The following is a 17,065-nucleotide window of genomic DNA, read 5'->3' as shown; positions in this document are numbered from 1 at the left end:
TAATGCGGCGACCAGAATTGCATGCAATACTCCAAATGCGGCTGCACCAGAGTTTTGTGCAGCTGCAACATGACCTCATGGCTCCGAATCTCAAGCCCTCTACCAATAAAAGCTAACACACCGTACGCCTTCTTAACAACCTCTCAACCTGGGTGGCAACTTTCAGGGATCTATGTACATGGACACCGGGATCTCTCTGCTCATCCACACTGCCAAGAATCTTACCATTAGCCCAGTACTCTGTCTTCCTGTTATTCCTTCCAAAATGAATCACCTCACACTTTTCTGCATTAAACTCCATTTGCCACCTCTCAGCCCAGCGCTGCAGCTTATCTATGTCCCTCTGTAACTTGTAACATCCTTCCGCACTCTCCACAACTCCACCGACTTTAGTGTCATCTGCAAATTTATTCACCCATCCTTCTACGCCCTCCTCCAGGTCATTTATAAAAATGACAAACAACAGTGGCCCCAAAACAGATCCTTGTGGTACACCACGAGTAACTGGAATCCAAGTCTGAACATTTCCCATCAACCACTACCCTTTGTCTTCTTCCAGCTAGCCAATTTCTGATCCAAACTGCTAAATCACCCTGAATCCCATGCCTCTGTATTTTCTGCAGTAGCCTACCGTGGGGAACCTTATCAAACGATTTACTGAAATCCATATACACCACATCAACTGCTTTACCCTCATCCACCTGTTTGGTCACCTTCTCAAAGAACTCAACAAGGTTTGTGAGGCACGACCGACCCTTCACAAAACCGCGTTGACTATCTCTAATCAAATTATTCCTTTCCAGATGATTATACATCCTATCTCTTATAAACTTTTCCAAGACTTTGCCCACAACAGAAGTAAGACTCACTGGTCTCTAGTTACCAGGGTTGTCTCTACTCCCCTTCTTGAACAAGGGGACAACATTTGCTATCCTCCAGTCTTCTGGCACTATTCCTGTAGACAAAGATGACTTAAAGATCAAAGCCAAAGGCTCAGCAATCTCCTCACTAGCTTCCCAGAGAATCCTAGGATAAATCCCATCCGGCCCAGGGGATGTATCTATTTTCACACTTTCCAGAATTGCTAACACCTCCTCCTTATGAACCTCAAGCCCTTCTAGTCTAGTAGCCTGATCTCAGTATTCTCCTCAACAACATTGTCTTTTTCCTGTGTGAATACTGCCGAAAAATATTCATTTAGCACCTCTCCTAGCTCCTCGGACTCCACGCACAACTTCCCACTACTGTCCTTGACTGGCCCTACTCTTACCCTAGTCATTCTTTTATTCCTGACATATCTATAGAAAGCGTTAGGGTTATCCTTGATCCTACCTGCCAAAGACTTCTCGTCCCCTCCTGGCTCTTAGCTCTCTTTTTAGGTCCTTCCTAGCTAACTTGTAACTCTCGAGCGCCCTTCATGTCTCATCTTTACATAATCCTCCTTCTTCCTCTTGACAAGTGTTTCGACTGCTTTAGTAAACCACGGTTCCCTTGCTCGACCACTTCCTGCCTGCCTGACAGGTACATACTTATCAAGGACACGCGGTAGCTGTTTCTTGAACAAGCTCCACATTTCCATTGTGCCCATCTCCTGCAGTTTTCCTCTCCATCCAATGCATCCTAAGTCTTGCCTCATCACATCATAATTGCCTTTCCCCCAGATATAACTCTTGCCCTGCGGTATATACCTATCTCTTTCCATCACTAAAGTAAACATAATCGAATTGTGGTCACTATCACCAAAGTGCTCACCTACCTCCAAATCTAACACCTGTCCTGGTTCATTACCCAGTACCCAATCCAATATGGCCTCGCCTCTCGTTGGCCTATCTACATACTGTGTCAGGAAACCCTCCTGCACTCATTGGACAAAAACGGACCCATCTAAAGTACTCGAACTATAGCGTTTCCAGTCAATATTTGGAAAGTTAAAGTCCCCCATAACAACTACCCTGTTGCTTTCGCTCCTACCCATCTTCTCCCCATCACTGTGCTATCCTGCGCGAATAAAGAGTTTCCGCCATTGAGTTAGCACTGATCACCACTGTGATGAATTTGGAGTAGGGAACCTCAGTGCGCCTTGGGCTGTGGTGCTAATTGCTGTGGATTGTTTTCCAGGCGATAATCAAAGAACAGCTGCAGGAGACCCAGGGGATGTGTGAATATGCTGTGTATGTACAAGGTGAGATGGCAAACAGTGCTCAAAGCAATGCTGGGGACCTTGCAGAATGCTTTTATGTTTTATGAGATTAATCATGTTCTCAAGCGACTGCAAAAATGAAATGAAAGGAAAATCGCTTATTGTCACGAGTCGGCTTCAAATGAAGTTACTGTGAAAAGCCCCTAGTCGCCATATTCCGGCGCCTGTTCGGAGAGGCTGTTACGGGAATTGAACCGTGCTGCTGGCCTGCCTTGGTCTGCTTTCAAAGCCAGCGATTTAGCCCAGTGCTAAACAGCCCCTGCTATGGTGGGGGCTGGATGGAGGGGGGGGTTAGAGAGGAAATAAAATCTGAGTGCTCTGGATTGCAGATGGAATGCCTAATTTTTGGTTATATACTGCAACAGCAATATCCAAGAATGATTTTGATTTCAGTTACAGGTGCCAGCAGCAACGTCACATTGATTGCCCATCCTGTGCAACCAACTTGCTCAACCGCTGTGCAGGCTGTTAACTGGAACATGGTGTAGACTTCAATCTGGTGTAGGCCAGACTGGATGGGGTGGGAGCTTGGCTTCCCTGAAGATTATTAATCAATTGGAACTTTGGTAGCCAAGCAGCTGTCGTGGTCATTTCCTGCCGGCGTTAGTACACAAATGACTAGTTTGTTGTATTTCCCAATCTGCCGTGAGTTACTAGTGCAGCATTGGAGCCACTATGGTTCAATGAAGAATGCAGGAGGGCATGTCAGCAGCAGCACCGGGCATACCTAAGAATGAGGTGTCAGCCTGGTGAAGCTACAGTACAGGACTACTAGTGTGTCAAACATCATAATAGACAGAGCAAAGCAATTTCACGATAAATCAGGTAAATTTGCGGATGATATGGCTGTGGTGGTTCATATCTCAAATAACGACGAATCAGACTCCAGGAGGGAGATAAGTCACTTGATTGCATGGTGTACCGAAAACAACCTCTCTCTAAATGTTGGAAAGACCAAGGAACTGATCATTGACTTCAGGAAGCGTTGCACGCCCCCCCCCCCCCCAAACTCCGAAGTAGAGATGGTCGATAGCTTTAAGTTCCTGAGGGTCACCATCATCAATGGTCTGTCCTGGTCCACTTACGTTGATGCAAAGGGCAAGAAAGCCCAACGATGTCTCTACTTCCTACGGAAGCTAAAGAAATTCAGCTTGTCTGCATCGACTCTCACAAACTTCTAAAGATGTGCCATAGAGAGCATCCTATCTGGCTACATCACAGCTTGGTATGGCAACTGCTCGGCCCAAGATCACAAGAAACTGCAGAGTGTGGTGAATTCAGCCCAACACATCACACAAGCTTGCCATCCTCCCATTGATTCTGTATACACCTCCCGCTGCCCCAGGAAGGCAGACAGCATTATCAGAGACCCCTCACACCCAAACTATACCCTCTTCCAGACCCTTCCATCAGGCAGAAGATCCAGAAGTCTGAAGACCCGCACATCCAGACATAGGAACAGCTTCATCCCCACAGCTACCAGACTCCTCAACGACTCTCCCTTGGACTGATCTGTTTCCTGTAAGAACACTAATCACAATGCCGTATGCTGCTCTTGTTCGGCCCTTGTTCCGCACTGTAACCAATCATTATTTGTTGATGTACCATTTGTCAATGTTCTCTGTCGATTATTCTTTTGTCTACTATGTACGTAGTGTGTACGTTCCCTTGGCTGCAGAAAAATACTTTTCACTGTACTTCGGTACATGTACAAAGAACAAAGGAAAGTATAGCACAGGAACAGGCCCTTCGGCCCTCCAAGCCTGTGCCGACCATGCTGCCCGTCTAAACTAACATCTTCTACATTTCCTGGGTCCGTATCCCTCTATTCCCATCCTATTCATGTATTTGTCAAGATGCCCCTTAAATGTCACTATTGTTCCTGCTTCCACCACCTCCTCCGGCAGCGAGTTCCAGGCACCCACTACTCTTTGTATAAAAAAAACTTGCCTTGTGCATCTCCTCTAAACCTTGCCCCTCGCACCTTAAACCTATGTCCCCTATGTGACAATAAATATCAATCAATCAATAAATAAATATCAATCAATCACTCTAAGCTCAGCAGTCCTGCTGCATCCAGTCGTGAATGGTGGTGAACAATTAAACAACTCACTGGAGGTGGAGGCTCCACACATACACCCCAACCTCAATGATGGAGGAGCTCAACACATCAGTGGAAAAGAAAAGGCTGAAGTATTCACAACAAATGTCAGCCAGAGGTGTCCAGTGGTTGATCCACCTCGGTCTCCTCCCGAGGTCCCCAGCATCACAGATGTCAGTCTTCAGCAAATACAATTCACTCCAGGTGATACCAAGAAATGGCTGAAGGCACTGGATAGGCTATGGACCCTGACAATATTCTGACAACAGTACTGAAGACTTATGCTCCAGAACTTGCCGCACCCCTAGCCAAGCTGTTCCAGTACAGCTATAACACTGGCTTCTACCCAGCAATGTGGAAAATAGCCACAGGACAAATCCAACCCACCCAATTACCACTCCAACACTCTACTCGCGATCATCAGTAAAGTGATGGAAGGAGTCATCAATAGTGCTATCAAGCATCACTTGCTTACCAGTAACCTGCTCACGGACGCTCAGTTTGAATTTCACCAGGGTCACTCAGCTCGTGACCTCATTGCAGTCTTGGTTCAAACATGGACTAAAGAGCTGAACTCCAGAGGTGAGGTGAGAGCGACTGCTCTTGACATCAAGGCAGCATTTGACCGAGTGTGACATCAAGGAGCCCTAACTAAACTGGAGTCAATGGGAATCGGGGGGGAAACTTGCTACTGGTAGGGGGTCATACCTAGCAAAAACAAAGACAGTTGTGGTGGTTGGAGGTCAATCATCTCAGCTCCAGACATTATTGCAGGAGCTCCTCAGGGTGAAGCAGTTCATGTCCAAATGCAGAAAGACCTGTACAATAGCCAGGCTTGAGCTGGCAAGTGGCAAGTACCATCATGCCACACCAGACAATGACCATCTCCAACAAGGGATAATCTAACCATCGCCCCTTGACATTCAGCAGCATTACCATCACTGAAGCCCCCACTAACAATAGACCAGCCATATCAATACTGTGGCTGTAAGAATAAGTCATAAGCTAGGAACCCTGCAGCAAGTATCTCTCCTCCTGACTCCCCAAAGCCTGTCCACAATCCAGAAGAGACAAGTCAGGAGTGTGATGGAATACTCTCCACTTGTCTGGATGAGCGCAGCTCCAACAACACTCAAGAAGCTCCACACCATCCAGGACAAAACAGCCCCGCTTGATTGGTACCCCTTCCACAAACATTCGAACCCTCCACCACCGACGAGAACTTAAAGAACAGCAGAGAATGACTCAAAGGTTAATCGGGAGAAAGCAAGTAGAGTATGAGGGGACGCTAGCTAGAAATGGAAAAACGAATAGCACGAGTTTCTGCAGGTATTTAAAAAGGAGCAGAGTCAGTAAAGTGAGGGTTGGTCCTCTAGAGTCAGAATGGGGAGTTAATCGTATTTAACAAGGAAATGGTGGATAAAATGAATAAATATTTTGCTTGTCTTCACAAGAGGATACAGGAAACATTCCAGTAATATCTATAAATCAGGAGGATGAAGGAATCGAGGAACTTGGTGAAATTACAATCATTAGGGAAGCGGTACTCAGCAAAGTGATGGAGCTGCGGACTGGTGGGTCTCCAGGCCCCTGCGGACTGGTGGGTCTCCAGGCCCCTGCGGACTGGCGGGTCACCAGGCCCCTGCAGACTGGCGGGTCTCCAGGCCTGGCGGGTCTCCAGGCCCCTGCGGAGTGGCAGGTCTCCAGGCCCCTGCGGAGTGGCAGGTCTCCAGGCCCCTGCGGAGTGGCGGGTCTCCAGGCCCCTGCGAGCTGATGGGTCTCCAGGCCCCTGCGGAGTGGCAGGTCTCCAGGCCCTGGGGACTGGGCGGTCTCCAGGCCCCTGCGGACTGGTAGGTCTCCAGGCCCCTACGGGCTGGCGGGTCTCCAGGCCCCTGCGGACTGGGCGGTCTCCAGGCCCCTGCGGACTGGGCGGTCTCCAGGCCCCTGCGGACTGGGCGGTCTCCAGGCCCCTGCGGACTGGGCGGTCTCCAGGCCCCTGCGGAGTGGCAGGTCTCCAGGCCCCTACGAGCTGGCGGGTCTCCAGGCCCTGCGGACTGGCAGGTCTCCAGGTCCCTGCGGACTGGCCGGTCTCCAGGTCCCTGCGGACTGGCAGGTCTCCAGACCTTGCGGACTGGGCGGTCTCCAGGCCCCTGTGAGCTGACGGGTCTCCAGGCCTGGCGGGTCTGCAGGCCCCTGCAGACTGGCGGGTCTCCAGGCCCCTGCGGAGTGGCAGGTCTCCAGGCCCTGGTGACTGGGCGGTCTCCAGGCCCCTGCGGACTGGGCGGGCCTCTGGGCCCTGCGGACAGGTGGTCTCTGGGCCCTGCGGACTGGGCGGGTCTCTGGGCCCTGCGGACAGGTGGTCTCTGGGCCCTGCGGACTGGTGGTCTCTGGGCCGTGCGGACTGGGCGGGTCTCTGGGCCGTGCGGACTGGTGGTCTCTGGGCCGTGCGGACTGGTGGTCTCTGGGCCCTGCGGACTGGTGGTCTCTGGGCCGTGCGGACTGGTGGTCTCTGTGCCGTGCGGACTGGGCGGGTCTCCGGGCCCTGCGGACTGGGCGGGCCTCTGGGCCCTGCGGACTGGGCGGGTCTCTGGGCCCTGCGGACTGGTGGTCTCTGGGCCGTGCGGACTGGGCGGGTCTCCGGGCCCTGCGGACTGGGCGGGCCTCTGGGCCCTGCGGACTGGCGGTCTCCGGGCCCTGTGGACTGGCTGGGCCTCTGGGCCCTGCGAACTGGGCGGGTCTCTGGGCCCTGCGGACTGGTGGTCTCTGGGCCCTGCGGACTGGTGGTCTCTGGGCCCTGCGTACTGAGCGGGTCTCTGGGCCATGCGGACTGGTGGTCTCTGGGCCCTGCGGACTGGGCGGGTCTCTGGGCCGTGCGGACTGGGCGGGTCTCCGGGCCCTGCGGACTGGTGGTCTCTGGGCCCTGCGGACTGGGCGGGTCTCCGGGCCCTGCGGACTGGGCGGGCCTCTGGGCCCTGCGGACTGGGCGGGTCTCTGGGCCGTGCGGACTGGTGGTCTCTGGGCCCTGCGGACTGAGCGGGTCTCTGGGCCGTGCGGACTGGCTGGGTCTCTGGGCCGTGCGGACTGGCGGTCTCCGTGCCCTGTGGACTGGCTGGGTCTCTGGGCCGTGCGGACTGGCTGGGTCTCTGGGCCGTGCGGACTGGCTGGGTCTCTGGGCCGTGCGGACTGGTGGTCTCCGGGCCATGCGGACTGGGCGGGTCTCTGGGCTGTGCGGACTGGCTGGGTCTCTGGGCCGTGCGGACTGGCTGGGTCTCCGTGCCCTGTGGACTGGCTGGGTCTCCGTGCCCTGTGGACTGGCTGGGTCTCTGGGCCGTGCGGACTGGGCGGGTCTCTGGGCCGTGCGGACTGGCTGGGTCTCTGGGCCGTGCGGACTGGCTGGGTCTCTGGGCCGTGCGGACTGGCTGGGTCTCTGGGCCGTGCGGACTGGCTGGGTCTCTGGGCCGTGCGGACTGGCTGGGTCTCTGGGCCGTGCGGACTGGCTGGGTCTCTGGGCCGTGCGGACTGGCTGGGTCTCTGGGCCGTGCGGACTGGCTGGGTCTCTGGGCCGTGCGGACTGGCTGGGTCTCTGGGCCGTGCGGACTGGCTGGGTCTCTGGGCCGTGCGGACTGGCTGGGTCTCTGGGCCGTGCGGACTGGCTGGGTCTCTGGGCCGTGCGGACTGGCTGGGTCTCTGGGCCGTGCGGACTGGCTGGGTCTCTGGGCCGTGCGGACTGGCTGGGTCTCTGGGCCGTGCGGACTGGCTGGGTCTCTGGGCCGTGCGGACTGGCTGGGTCTCTGGGCCGTGCGGACTGGCTGGGTCTCTGGGCCGTGCGGACTGGCTGGGTCTCTGGGCCGTGCGGACTGGCTGGGTCTCTGGGCCGTGCGGACTGGCTGGGTCTCTGGGCCGTGCGGACTGGCTGGGTCTCTGGGCCGTCCAGACTGGCTGGGTCTCTGGGCCGTGCGGACTGGTGGTCTCCGGGCCATGCGGACTGGCGGTCTCCGGGCCCTGATAGACTACCTCCGGGGTTTTTTAAATCAGATGGCAAATGAGGTAGTAGATGCAATGGTGTTAATTTTCCAAAGTTCGCTGGATTCTGGAAAGATTTCATCAGACTGGAAAATAGCAAATATAATCCCTTATTGACGAAGGGAGACAGGAAACAGGCCAGTTAGCTTGACATCTGTAACAGCGAAGGTGCCAGAATCGATCATTAAGGAGGCTATAGCTGAGCAATTATAAAAACTCAAGGTAATCGGGAAGAGTCAGCATGGTTTTGTGAAAGGAAAATCATGTCTATCCAATTTATTGGAGCTCTTTCAAGGGGTAATTTGCACTGTGGATAAAGGGAAGCTTTAGACGTACTGTCCTTAGGGTTCCAGAGGCCATTTGATATGGTGCCACATCAAAGGTTATTGTGGAAAATCAAAGTTGTTGGTGTAGGGGTAACGTTAACATGGATAGATGTTTCCTGCTGGTTAGCGGAATGAATGCATAAATGGATATTTTTCCTATTGGGAGGATGTGATCAGGGGTCTGTGGTGGACCTCAACTCGTTACACTTTATTTCAATGACTCAGATGAGGGGACAGAAGGCCAGGTAGCTAACGAGAGAGTTGGATAGTGTGTTGTGAAGAGGATAAAAGGAGGTTACAGTCAGTTATTGATAGTTTGAGCAAGTGGGCAAAAATCTCACAGATGAGAGTATAATGAGGGAAATTGTGAAGTTGTTCACTTTGGCAGGAAGAATAAAAAAGCAGAGAACAACTGTGGAATTATGAGGTGCAGCTGGATTGATGTTCTGGGGCATAACTCATAAATGTGAGAATGCAGTTACAGCAAGTCATTGAGAAAGCTAATGGAATGCTATTGTTTATTGCGTGGGGAATTGAACAGAGCATGGATGGTGTGCTTCAGTTAGACAGGGCATTGGTGAGACCACAACTTGAACGCTGGATGCAGTTTGGGTCTCCTTATTTAAGGAAGGATGTAATTGCGTTGGAGGTGGTTCAGAGGAGGCTTACTGGATTGATTCCTGGATGAGTGGGTTGTCTTATGAGAAAACATTTGGGGTAGCACAAGTGGCTAGCACTGTGGCTTCACAGCGCCAGGGTCCCTGGTTCGATTCCCGGCTTGGATCTGTGCGGAGTCTGCACGTTCTCCCCATGTCTACGTGGGTTTCCTCCGGGTGCCCCGGTTTCCTCCCACAGTCCAAACACGTGCGGGTTAGGTGGATTGGCCATGATAAATTGCCCTTAGTGTCCAAAAAGGTTAGGAGGGGTTATTGGGTTACGGGGATAGGGTGGAACTGAGGGCTTAAGTGGGTCGGTGCAGACTCGATGGACCGAATGGCCTCCTTCTGCACTGTATGTTCTATGCTCATTAAACAAACTGGGATAAAAGCAAAATACTGCAGATACAGGGAATCTGAAATAAAATTGTTATTTTCGACAAACTGGCTTTGTTTCCACTGGAGTTTAAAAGAGTGAGGGGGTGACTTGAATGAAATATCCAAGATCCTGAAAGGTATTGAGAAAGTGGATGTGGAAAGGATCTTTCCTCCCGTGGCTGGGTCTGGGGCACTGTTTTAAAATTCGGGGTCGCCCTTTTAGGACAGAGATGAGGAGAATTTATTTCTCTGAGGGTTTTGCGAGTGTGGAACGCTCTCCCTCAGGAAGCAGTGGAAGGTGGACCATAATCACTGAATTGTCACAGGGCAGGAGGAGGCCATTCGGCCCAACGTGGCTGCACCAGCTGTCCAAACGAGCATTGTGCCTGAGTGCCATTCCCCCACCTTTTCCCTGTACCCCTGCATGGTCAGCCAATATTTTTAAGGTGGCGTTAGATAGATTCTTGTTTGGCAAGGGTACAAAAGGTTATCGGGGATAGATAGGAATGTGAAATTCGAAACACAAACCGATCAACCATGATCTTATTGAATGGTGGAGCAGGTCATGGGGCTGAGTGGCCCACGTCTGCCCCTATTGTGTCTGCTCTTATGTTTATAAATACTGTATTTATTCCTATGTTTAGAAACACCCTAGTGATTGTTGCCAGTTGTTCATATGATAGAAATCCTGCTGTGGAGTTTCATAACCACGTTTTGACTGTTTCAGCTCTGATATTCCGTTTGGAAGGAAAAATCCAAGAATCTCTTGAGCTCTTTCAGACCTGTGCAATTTTAAACCCTCAGAATATGGACAACTTGAAACAGGTGGCACGATCACTGTGAGTGTTTAAAGATCTAAGTGGGGAAAGCACTGAATGAAGACCACGTCTGTTCTGTACATAACAAAGAGGCTGTAAATAATGATTGGGTACCTATGGTTTAACTTGCAATTTTTACTTGCTGGCTTCCCAAATTCCACCCTACCAGGTCTTATCCAGCCTCCTTCCCATGCTCTTTCACCTTGTTACCCCGGTCCGTTGTAATGGTCAGTCCCCTAACTTCTTCCTATCACAGGGTGGCGGGGGCAGCACGATGGCGCAGTGGGTTAGCACTGCAGTCCCACGGCGCCGAGGTCCCAGGTTCGATCCCGGCTCTGGGTCACTGTCTGTGTGGAGTTTGCACATTCTCCCCGTGTTTGCGTGGGTTTCACCCCCACAATCCAAAAAAAAGTGCAGGGTAGGTGGATTGGCCACGCTAAATTGCCCCTTAATTGGAAAAAATGAATTGGGTACTCTAAATTAAAAAACAAATCACAGGGTGGCACAGTGGTCAGCTCTGCTGCCTCACAGCTCCGGGGACTCGGTAGCACAGTGGTCAGCTCTGCTGTCTCACAGCTCCGGGGACCCGGGTAGCACAGTGGTTAGCACTGCTGTATCACAGCTCCAGGGACCCTGGTAGCACTGCTGTCTCACAGCTCTGGGGACCCGGGTAGCACAGTGGTCAGCACTGCTGTCTCACAGCTCCGGGGATCCGGGTAGCACAGTGGTCAGCACTGCTGCCTCACAGCTCCAGGGACCCGGGTAGCACAGTGGTCAGCACTGCTGTCTCACCGCTCCGGGGACCCGGGTAGCACAGTGGTCAGCACTGCTGCCTCACTGCTCTGGGGACCCGGGTAGCACAGTGGTTAGCACTGCTGTATCACAGCTCCGGGGACCCGGGTAGCACAGTGGTCAGCACTGCTGCCTCACTGCTCCGGGGACCCGGGTAGCACAGTGGTCAGCACTGCTGCCTCACCGCTCCGGGGACCCGGGTAGCACAGTGGTCAACACTGCTGCCTCACTGCTCCGGGGACCCGGGTAGCACAGTGGTCAGCACTGCTGTCTCACCGCTCCGGGGACCCGGGTAGCACAGTGGTCAGCACTGCTGTCTCACCGCTCCAGGGACCCTGGTAGCACAGTGGTCAGCACTGCTGTCTCACAGCTCCGGGGACGCGGGTAGCACAGTGGTCAGCACTGCTGTCTCACCGCTCCGGGGACCCGGGTAGCACAGTGGTCAGCACTGCTGCCTCACCGCTTCGGGGACCCTGGCAGCACAGTGGTCAGCACTGCTGTCTCACAGCTCCGGGGACCCGTGTAGCACAGTGGTCAGCACTGCTGTCTCACAGCTCCGGGGACCCGTGTAGCACAGTGGTCAGCACTGCTGCCTCACAGCTCCGGGGACCCGGTAGCACAGTGGTCAGCACTGCTGCCTCACAGCTCCGGCGACCCGGTAGCACAGTGGTCAGCACTGCTGTCTCACCGCTCCGGGGACCCGGGTAGCACAGTGGTTAGCACTGCTGCCTCACCGCTCCGGGGACCCAGTTAGCACAGTGGTTAGCACTGCAGCCTCACAGCTCTGGGGACCCGGTTTCAATTCCGACCTTGGGTGACTGTCTGTGCGGAGTCTGCACTTTCTCCCTTGTCTGCCTGGGTTTCCTTTAAGTGCTCCCACAGATGTGTGGGTTGGGTGTGTTGGCCATGCTAAATTGCTCCTTAGTGTCCAAGGATGTGTAGGTTAGGTGCGTTGTGGGGATAGGGCAGGGGAGTCAGCCTAGTTAGGGAGCTCGTTCAGAGGGTCGATGCAGACTCGATGCGCCGAATAGCTGCCTCCTGCACTGTAGGGATTCTGTGGTTCTTCTGTGTTTCACTGCCTGGTATGAATTCTGGCCTCTGGTCCATGCATGTGGATATCTTAATACATGAAAGCTACTATAAAAATTTGGTTTGTGACTACAAATTTGGTTTGTCTGGTCCATCCTCTGTGGAAAATTAATTTCTGAATATGATATTCTTTCATTAGGTTTTTGCTTGGGAAACACAAGGCAGCAACTGAAGTTTACAGTGAAGCTGCAAAATTAAATGAAAAGGATTGGGTATGTTACATCAGCAAAATGGTATTCATCAACTTGTGGAAAAAATGTCATCTGTCCATGATGAGTGAGCCTCCTTCATGATGCTTTGCAAAATTGGTTCACAGCAGCAGCTGGATTAATTTAGCTGCTGGGATAGAAATGATTTTGTGATTTGTATGTTCTGAGTTATATAACTGTAGGAGAAAGTCTTTTGCCTCCATTCTTTTCCTGATCGTTTGCCCTCTGCTCTAATTGCACCATTCAGGAGATCAGCCACAATCTGGGTGTCTGCTTCATGCATTTGAAGAATTTTGAGAAGGTAACTTGACATGATTCATACCTCTCCTAAAAGTGTTTTTGTCAATTTTTCAGTTTGTGAATCGCTTTGTGCTCATCAAGATGAGTGATGTGAAAACATGAAATGGAAATTTCCTTTGCAATACTAAAACACTGAGGGAGGAAGATAAAAAATAGGTTTCAAGTAAATCTCATCAACAGTATCTCAGGTGTTCTCAAACTCTCCCAGGACAGGTACAGCACGAGGTTAGATACAGAGTAAAGCTCCCTCTACACTGTCCCCATCAAACACTCCCAGGACAGGTACAGCATGGGGGTAGATACAGAGTAAAGCTCCCTCTACACTGTCCCCATCAAACTCTCCCAGGACAGGTACAGCATGGGGGTAGATACAGAGTAAAGCTCCCTCTACATTGTCCCCATCAAACACTCTCAGGACAGGTACAGCACGGGGTTAGATACAGAGTAAAGCTCCCTCTACACTCTCCCCATCAAACTCTCCCAGGACAGGTACAGCACGGGGTTAGGTACAGAGTAAAGCTCCCTCTACACTGTCCTCATTAAACACTCCCAGGACAGGTACAGCACAGGGTTAGATACAGAGTAAAGCTCCCCCTACACTGTCCTCATCAAACACTCCCAGGACAGGTGCAGCATGGGGTTAGATGCAGATTAAAGCTCCCTCTACACTGTCCCCATTAAACACTCCCAGGACAGGTACAGCACGGGGTTAGATACAGAGTAAAGCTCTCTCTACACTGTCCCCATTAAACACTCCCAGGACAGGTACAGCACGGGGTTAGATACAGAGTAAAGCTCCCTCTACACTGTCCCCATTAAACACTCCCAGGACAGGTACAGCACGGGGTTAGATACAGAGTAAAGCTCTCTCTACACTGTCCCCATTAAACACTCCCAGGACAGGTACAGCACAGGGTTAGATACAGAGTAAAGCTCTCTCTACACTGTCCCCATTAAACACTCCCAGGACAGGTACAGCACGGGGTTAGAACAAAAAAAAACAAAGAACAAAGAAAAGTACAGCACAGGAACAGGCCCTTCGGCCCTCCAAGCCCGTGCCGACCATGCTGCCCGACTAAACTACAATCTTCTACACTTTCTGGGTCCGTATCCTTCTATTCCCATCCTATTCATATATTTGTCAAGATGCCCCTTAAATGTCCCTATCGTCCCTGCTTCCACTACCTCCTCCGGTAGCGAGTTCCAGGCACCCACTACCCTCTGCGTAAAAAACTTGCCTCGTACATCTACTCTAAACCTTGCCCCTCTCACCTTAAACTTATGCCCCCTAGTAATTGACCCCTCTACCCTGGGGAAAAGCCTCTGACTATCCACTCTGTCTATGCCCCTCATAATTTTGTATACCTCTATCAGGTCTCCCCTCAACCTCCTTCGTTCCAGTGAGAACAAACCGAGTTTATTCAATCGCTCCTCATAGCTAATGCCCTCCATACCAGGCAACATTCTGGTAAATCTCTTCTGCACCCTCTCTAAAGCCTCCACATCCTTCTGGTAGTGTGGTGACCAGAATTGAACACTATACTCCAAGTGTAAATACAGAGTAAAGCTCCCTCTACACTGCCCCCATCAAACACTCCCAGGACAGGTACAGCACGGGGTTAGATACAGAGCAAAACTCTCGCTACACTGTCCCCATCAAACACTCCCAGGACAGGTACAGCATGGGGTTAGGTACAGAGTAAAGCTCCCTCTACACTGTCCCCATCAAACACTCCCAGGACAGGTACAGCACGGGGTTAGAGACAGAGAAAAGCTCCCTCCACACTGTCCCCATCAAACACTCCCAGGACAGGTACAGCATGGGGTTAGGTACAGAGTAAAGCTCCCTCTACACTGTTCCCATCAGACACTCCCAGGATCAGTGCTGCGCAGGATTCAGTGTAGATTAATGTTCCCATTCCATTAACTTGGTTTGTATAATCTTAGATTTCGACAGTTGAGGAATAACCTAATCAAGAGATTTCTTAGCAAACTGCAATTAGTGAAACTATATGCTCTGGTTGGAATATCCAGAACAAGGGGACATGGAGATAGGGCGGCATGTGGTGCAGTGGATAACTCTGGGACTGTGGCGCTGAGGGCCCAGGTTCGATCCCGGCCCAGTGCCACTGTCCGTCTGGAGTTTGCACATTCTCCCCGTATCTGTGTGGGTCTGACCACCACAACCCAAAGATATGCAGGGTAGGTGGATTGGCTAAATTGTCCCTTAATTGAGAAATTTTAAAAAAACATTGGAGCTAATTAAGTTCATTCAGGAATTAAATCAGGAAAAAATGTTCATCCAAAAGTATTGGAACATTTCTCAAAAGGCTGTGGACGCTGTCTGTCACTTTCAAAACTATAATCGGTAGATTGTTGTCAGGGAAGTGTAATAAGGGATATGGAAGTTGAGGTATACATCAGTCATGTTCCAATTGGGAGGAAAAAGGGCTTGAGGCACTGAAGGCCCTCCTATTGCGACGTTCTGAGAAGATGTTTCTTTTTCTCTCCCCTCCCCACCCACCCCTGGCCTCAACCATTAATCAAGCTAACAATAGCCGCACAGATAGAAACCCAGGGGTAAGTTCCTGTGCGTCATGTCCTTCTCTCTTTGCCCTTGTTCAGCCATCGGTATTTGATTCGTACTGACTGAACTTCCCATTGATTTAGAGAGCTGATCAAATGGGTGTGTGCATTAAAACTAGGCCCGCAGTGTGGGGGTTGAACTGCTGGTGTTTTGTCTGTTTAATCCGAGTTGTTAGAATTTTCCAGTGGTAATTACCATGAAAATATCCCCTGAGATATATTTGCTCCTTCAATCCTGGCTTCTTGTGCATCTCTGATTTTAAATGGTGGCCTTGATTTCTGCTGCTGAAGCCCTTCACTCTGGGATCCCTCCCTCGGTCTCTGCCCTCCGATTAAGAAGCTTCTAAAAACTCACCTCTTTGACCAAACTTTCTATCCAAATATTGTGTCAAATTTTGACCTCTAATGTTTCTGTGGGATATACTGACATGAAAACTTTAAATTCAAGCTGTTGGCGTTGTCCATGCCGTAGCTCAGAAATTAGACAGCTCATTTAAAGAGAATCAAATCGACTAGAGATTGAGTTAATTAATGGACTACGCTGCCACCTAGAGCAAGAAGAAGAAACTATATGAAGATGGGATAGAGGTGAACAGGCTTTCGAGATAGATGGGAAGGAGATGAATGATCTGATCTTGACCTGCTGATTTTACATTATTAATATCTCGGGGTTTTGGACTGCGGCCAAGCCAGTGCTATATATAGCACAACCAGCTGGCCTGTGTTACAGATGGAGGGTCCCCACAGAATCCATGTTCAGTACTGGATGGAAAAATGATTAGCAAACATGAGATTTGTTTGTTTGGGCCAACGTACTAATGAAGCAGCAAGGTGGGTGCTCACAGTTTAGTTATCGGGGATCCAATTATAATGTACGTTAGTCGAGGAGAAGTCAGAGGATGTCATCGTGAAACATCCGCAACCCAAAGTACTGTTTTCAGCTTTTATCATCAGCGCGTAAGAGGGAGACATAAGCTCTGGATGTGACATAGGGAAGAATCATACGGCTGATCCAGGAAAGGAATGCGTCACGGGTGAGCCTGAGGAAGCTGTGGCTCTGTGGAATGTGTTTTGTGTTGGAGCGTTAATATCCCAGTGCAGGCTATCAAAACTGATGTAAAAGTAATAACACAGTTCAATAAGGTCAAAAGAAAAGCAAGAAAGGAATAAGGTTCATTTCTGGAGGGTTAGAATTGAAAAGTAGAGAGGTTATGCTAAACTTGAATCACACCATAGTTAGACCAGACTTGAAATACTGTGTACGGTTCTGGTCTCCATATTATAAAAGGTATATAGAGGTTGTGGGGAAGGTGTAAAAATAATTGACAAAGATGACACCTGAACCACAAGGTATTTATTGGAAAATGTTGAAAAGGCTGCGGCTCATTTCTCTAGTAAAGAGAATGGGGGGGTGACCCTGATGCAATTCTTGAAGATGAGATAATTTGATAGACCAGGTGTAGAGGAGCTGCTTCCATTTGTAGTGAGAATGAAACTAGGGGGCTATAAGTATAAGATAGTTACTTCCAAATCCAAAAAGGAATTCAGGTAAAACATCATTACCCAGAGAGTGGTGAGAATGTGAAA

At 50.8% G+C, this 17,065-nt stretch overlaps 1 protein-coding gene across 13 annotated transcripts in view; it reads left to right on the top strand.

The window, feature by feature from the left end:
* The window catches only part of bbs4 (Bardet-Biedl syndrome 4), a 70,410-nt gene that overhangs the window by 23,042 nt on the left and 30,303 nt on the right, over window positions 1-17,065 (top strand). For 11 of the 13 annotated variants that reach the window (XM_072492665.1, XM_072492669.1, XM_072492663.1 and 8 more), the window contains 4 exons: window positions 2,119-2,182; window positions 10,412-10,523; window positions 12,523-12,595; window positions 12,840-12,893. In XM_072492665.1, the coding sequence (XP_072348766.1) occupies window positions 2,119-2,182; window positions 10,412-10,523; window positions 12,523-12,595; window positions 12,840-12,893 (303 nt within the window). The remainder of the gene's footprint in view (window positions 1-2,118; window positions 2,183-10,411; window positions 10,524-12,522; window positions 12,596-12,839; window positions 12,894-17,065) is intronic. The other 2 variants (XM_072492667.1, XM_072492672.1) reach the window with 2 other exon arrangements.

This window comes from Scyliorhinus torazame, chromosome 30 (assembly GCF_047496885.1).
Source record: "Scyliorhinus torazame isolate Kashiwa2021f chromosome 30, sScyTor2.1, whole genome shotgun sequence".
Classification (NCBI taxonomy): domain Eukaryota; kingdom Metazoa; phylum Chordata; class Chondrichthyes; order Carcharhiniformes; family Scyliorhinidae; genus Scyliorhinus; species Scyliorhinus torazame.
The sequence above is the reverse complement of the archived record's forward strand: the minus strand, read 5'-3'. Positions and strand labels throughout refer to the sequence as shown.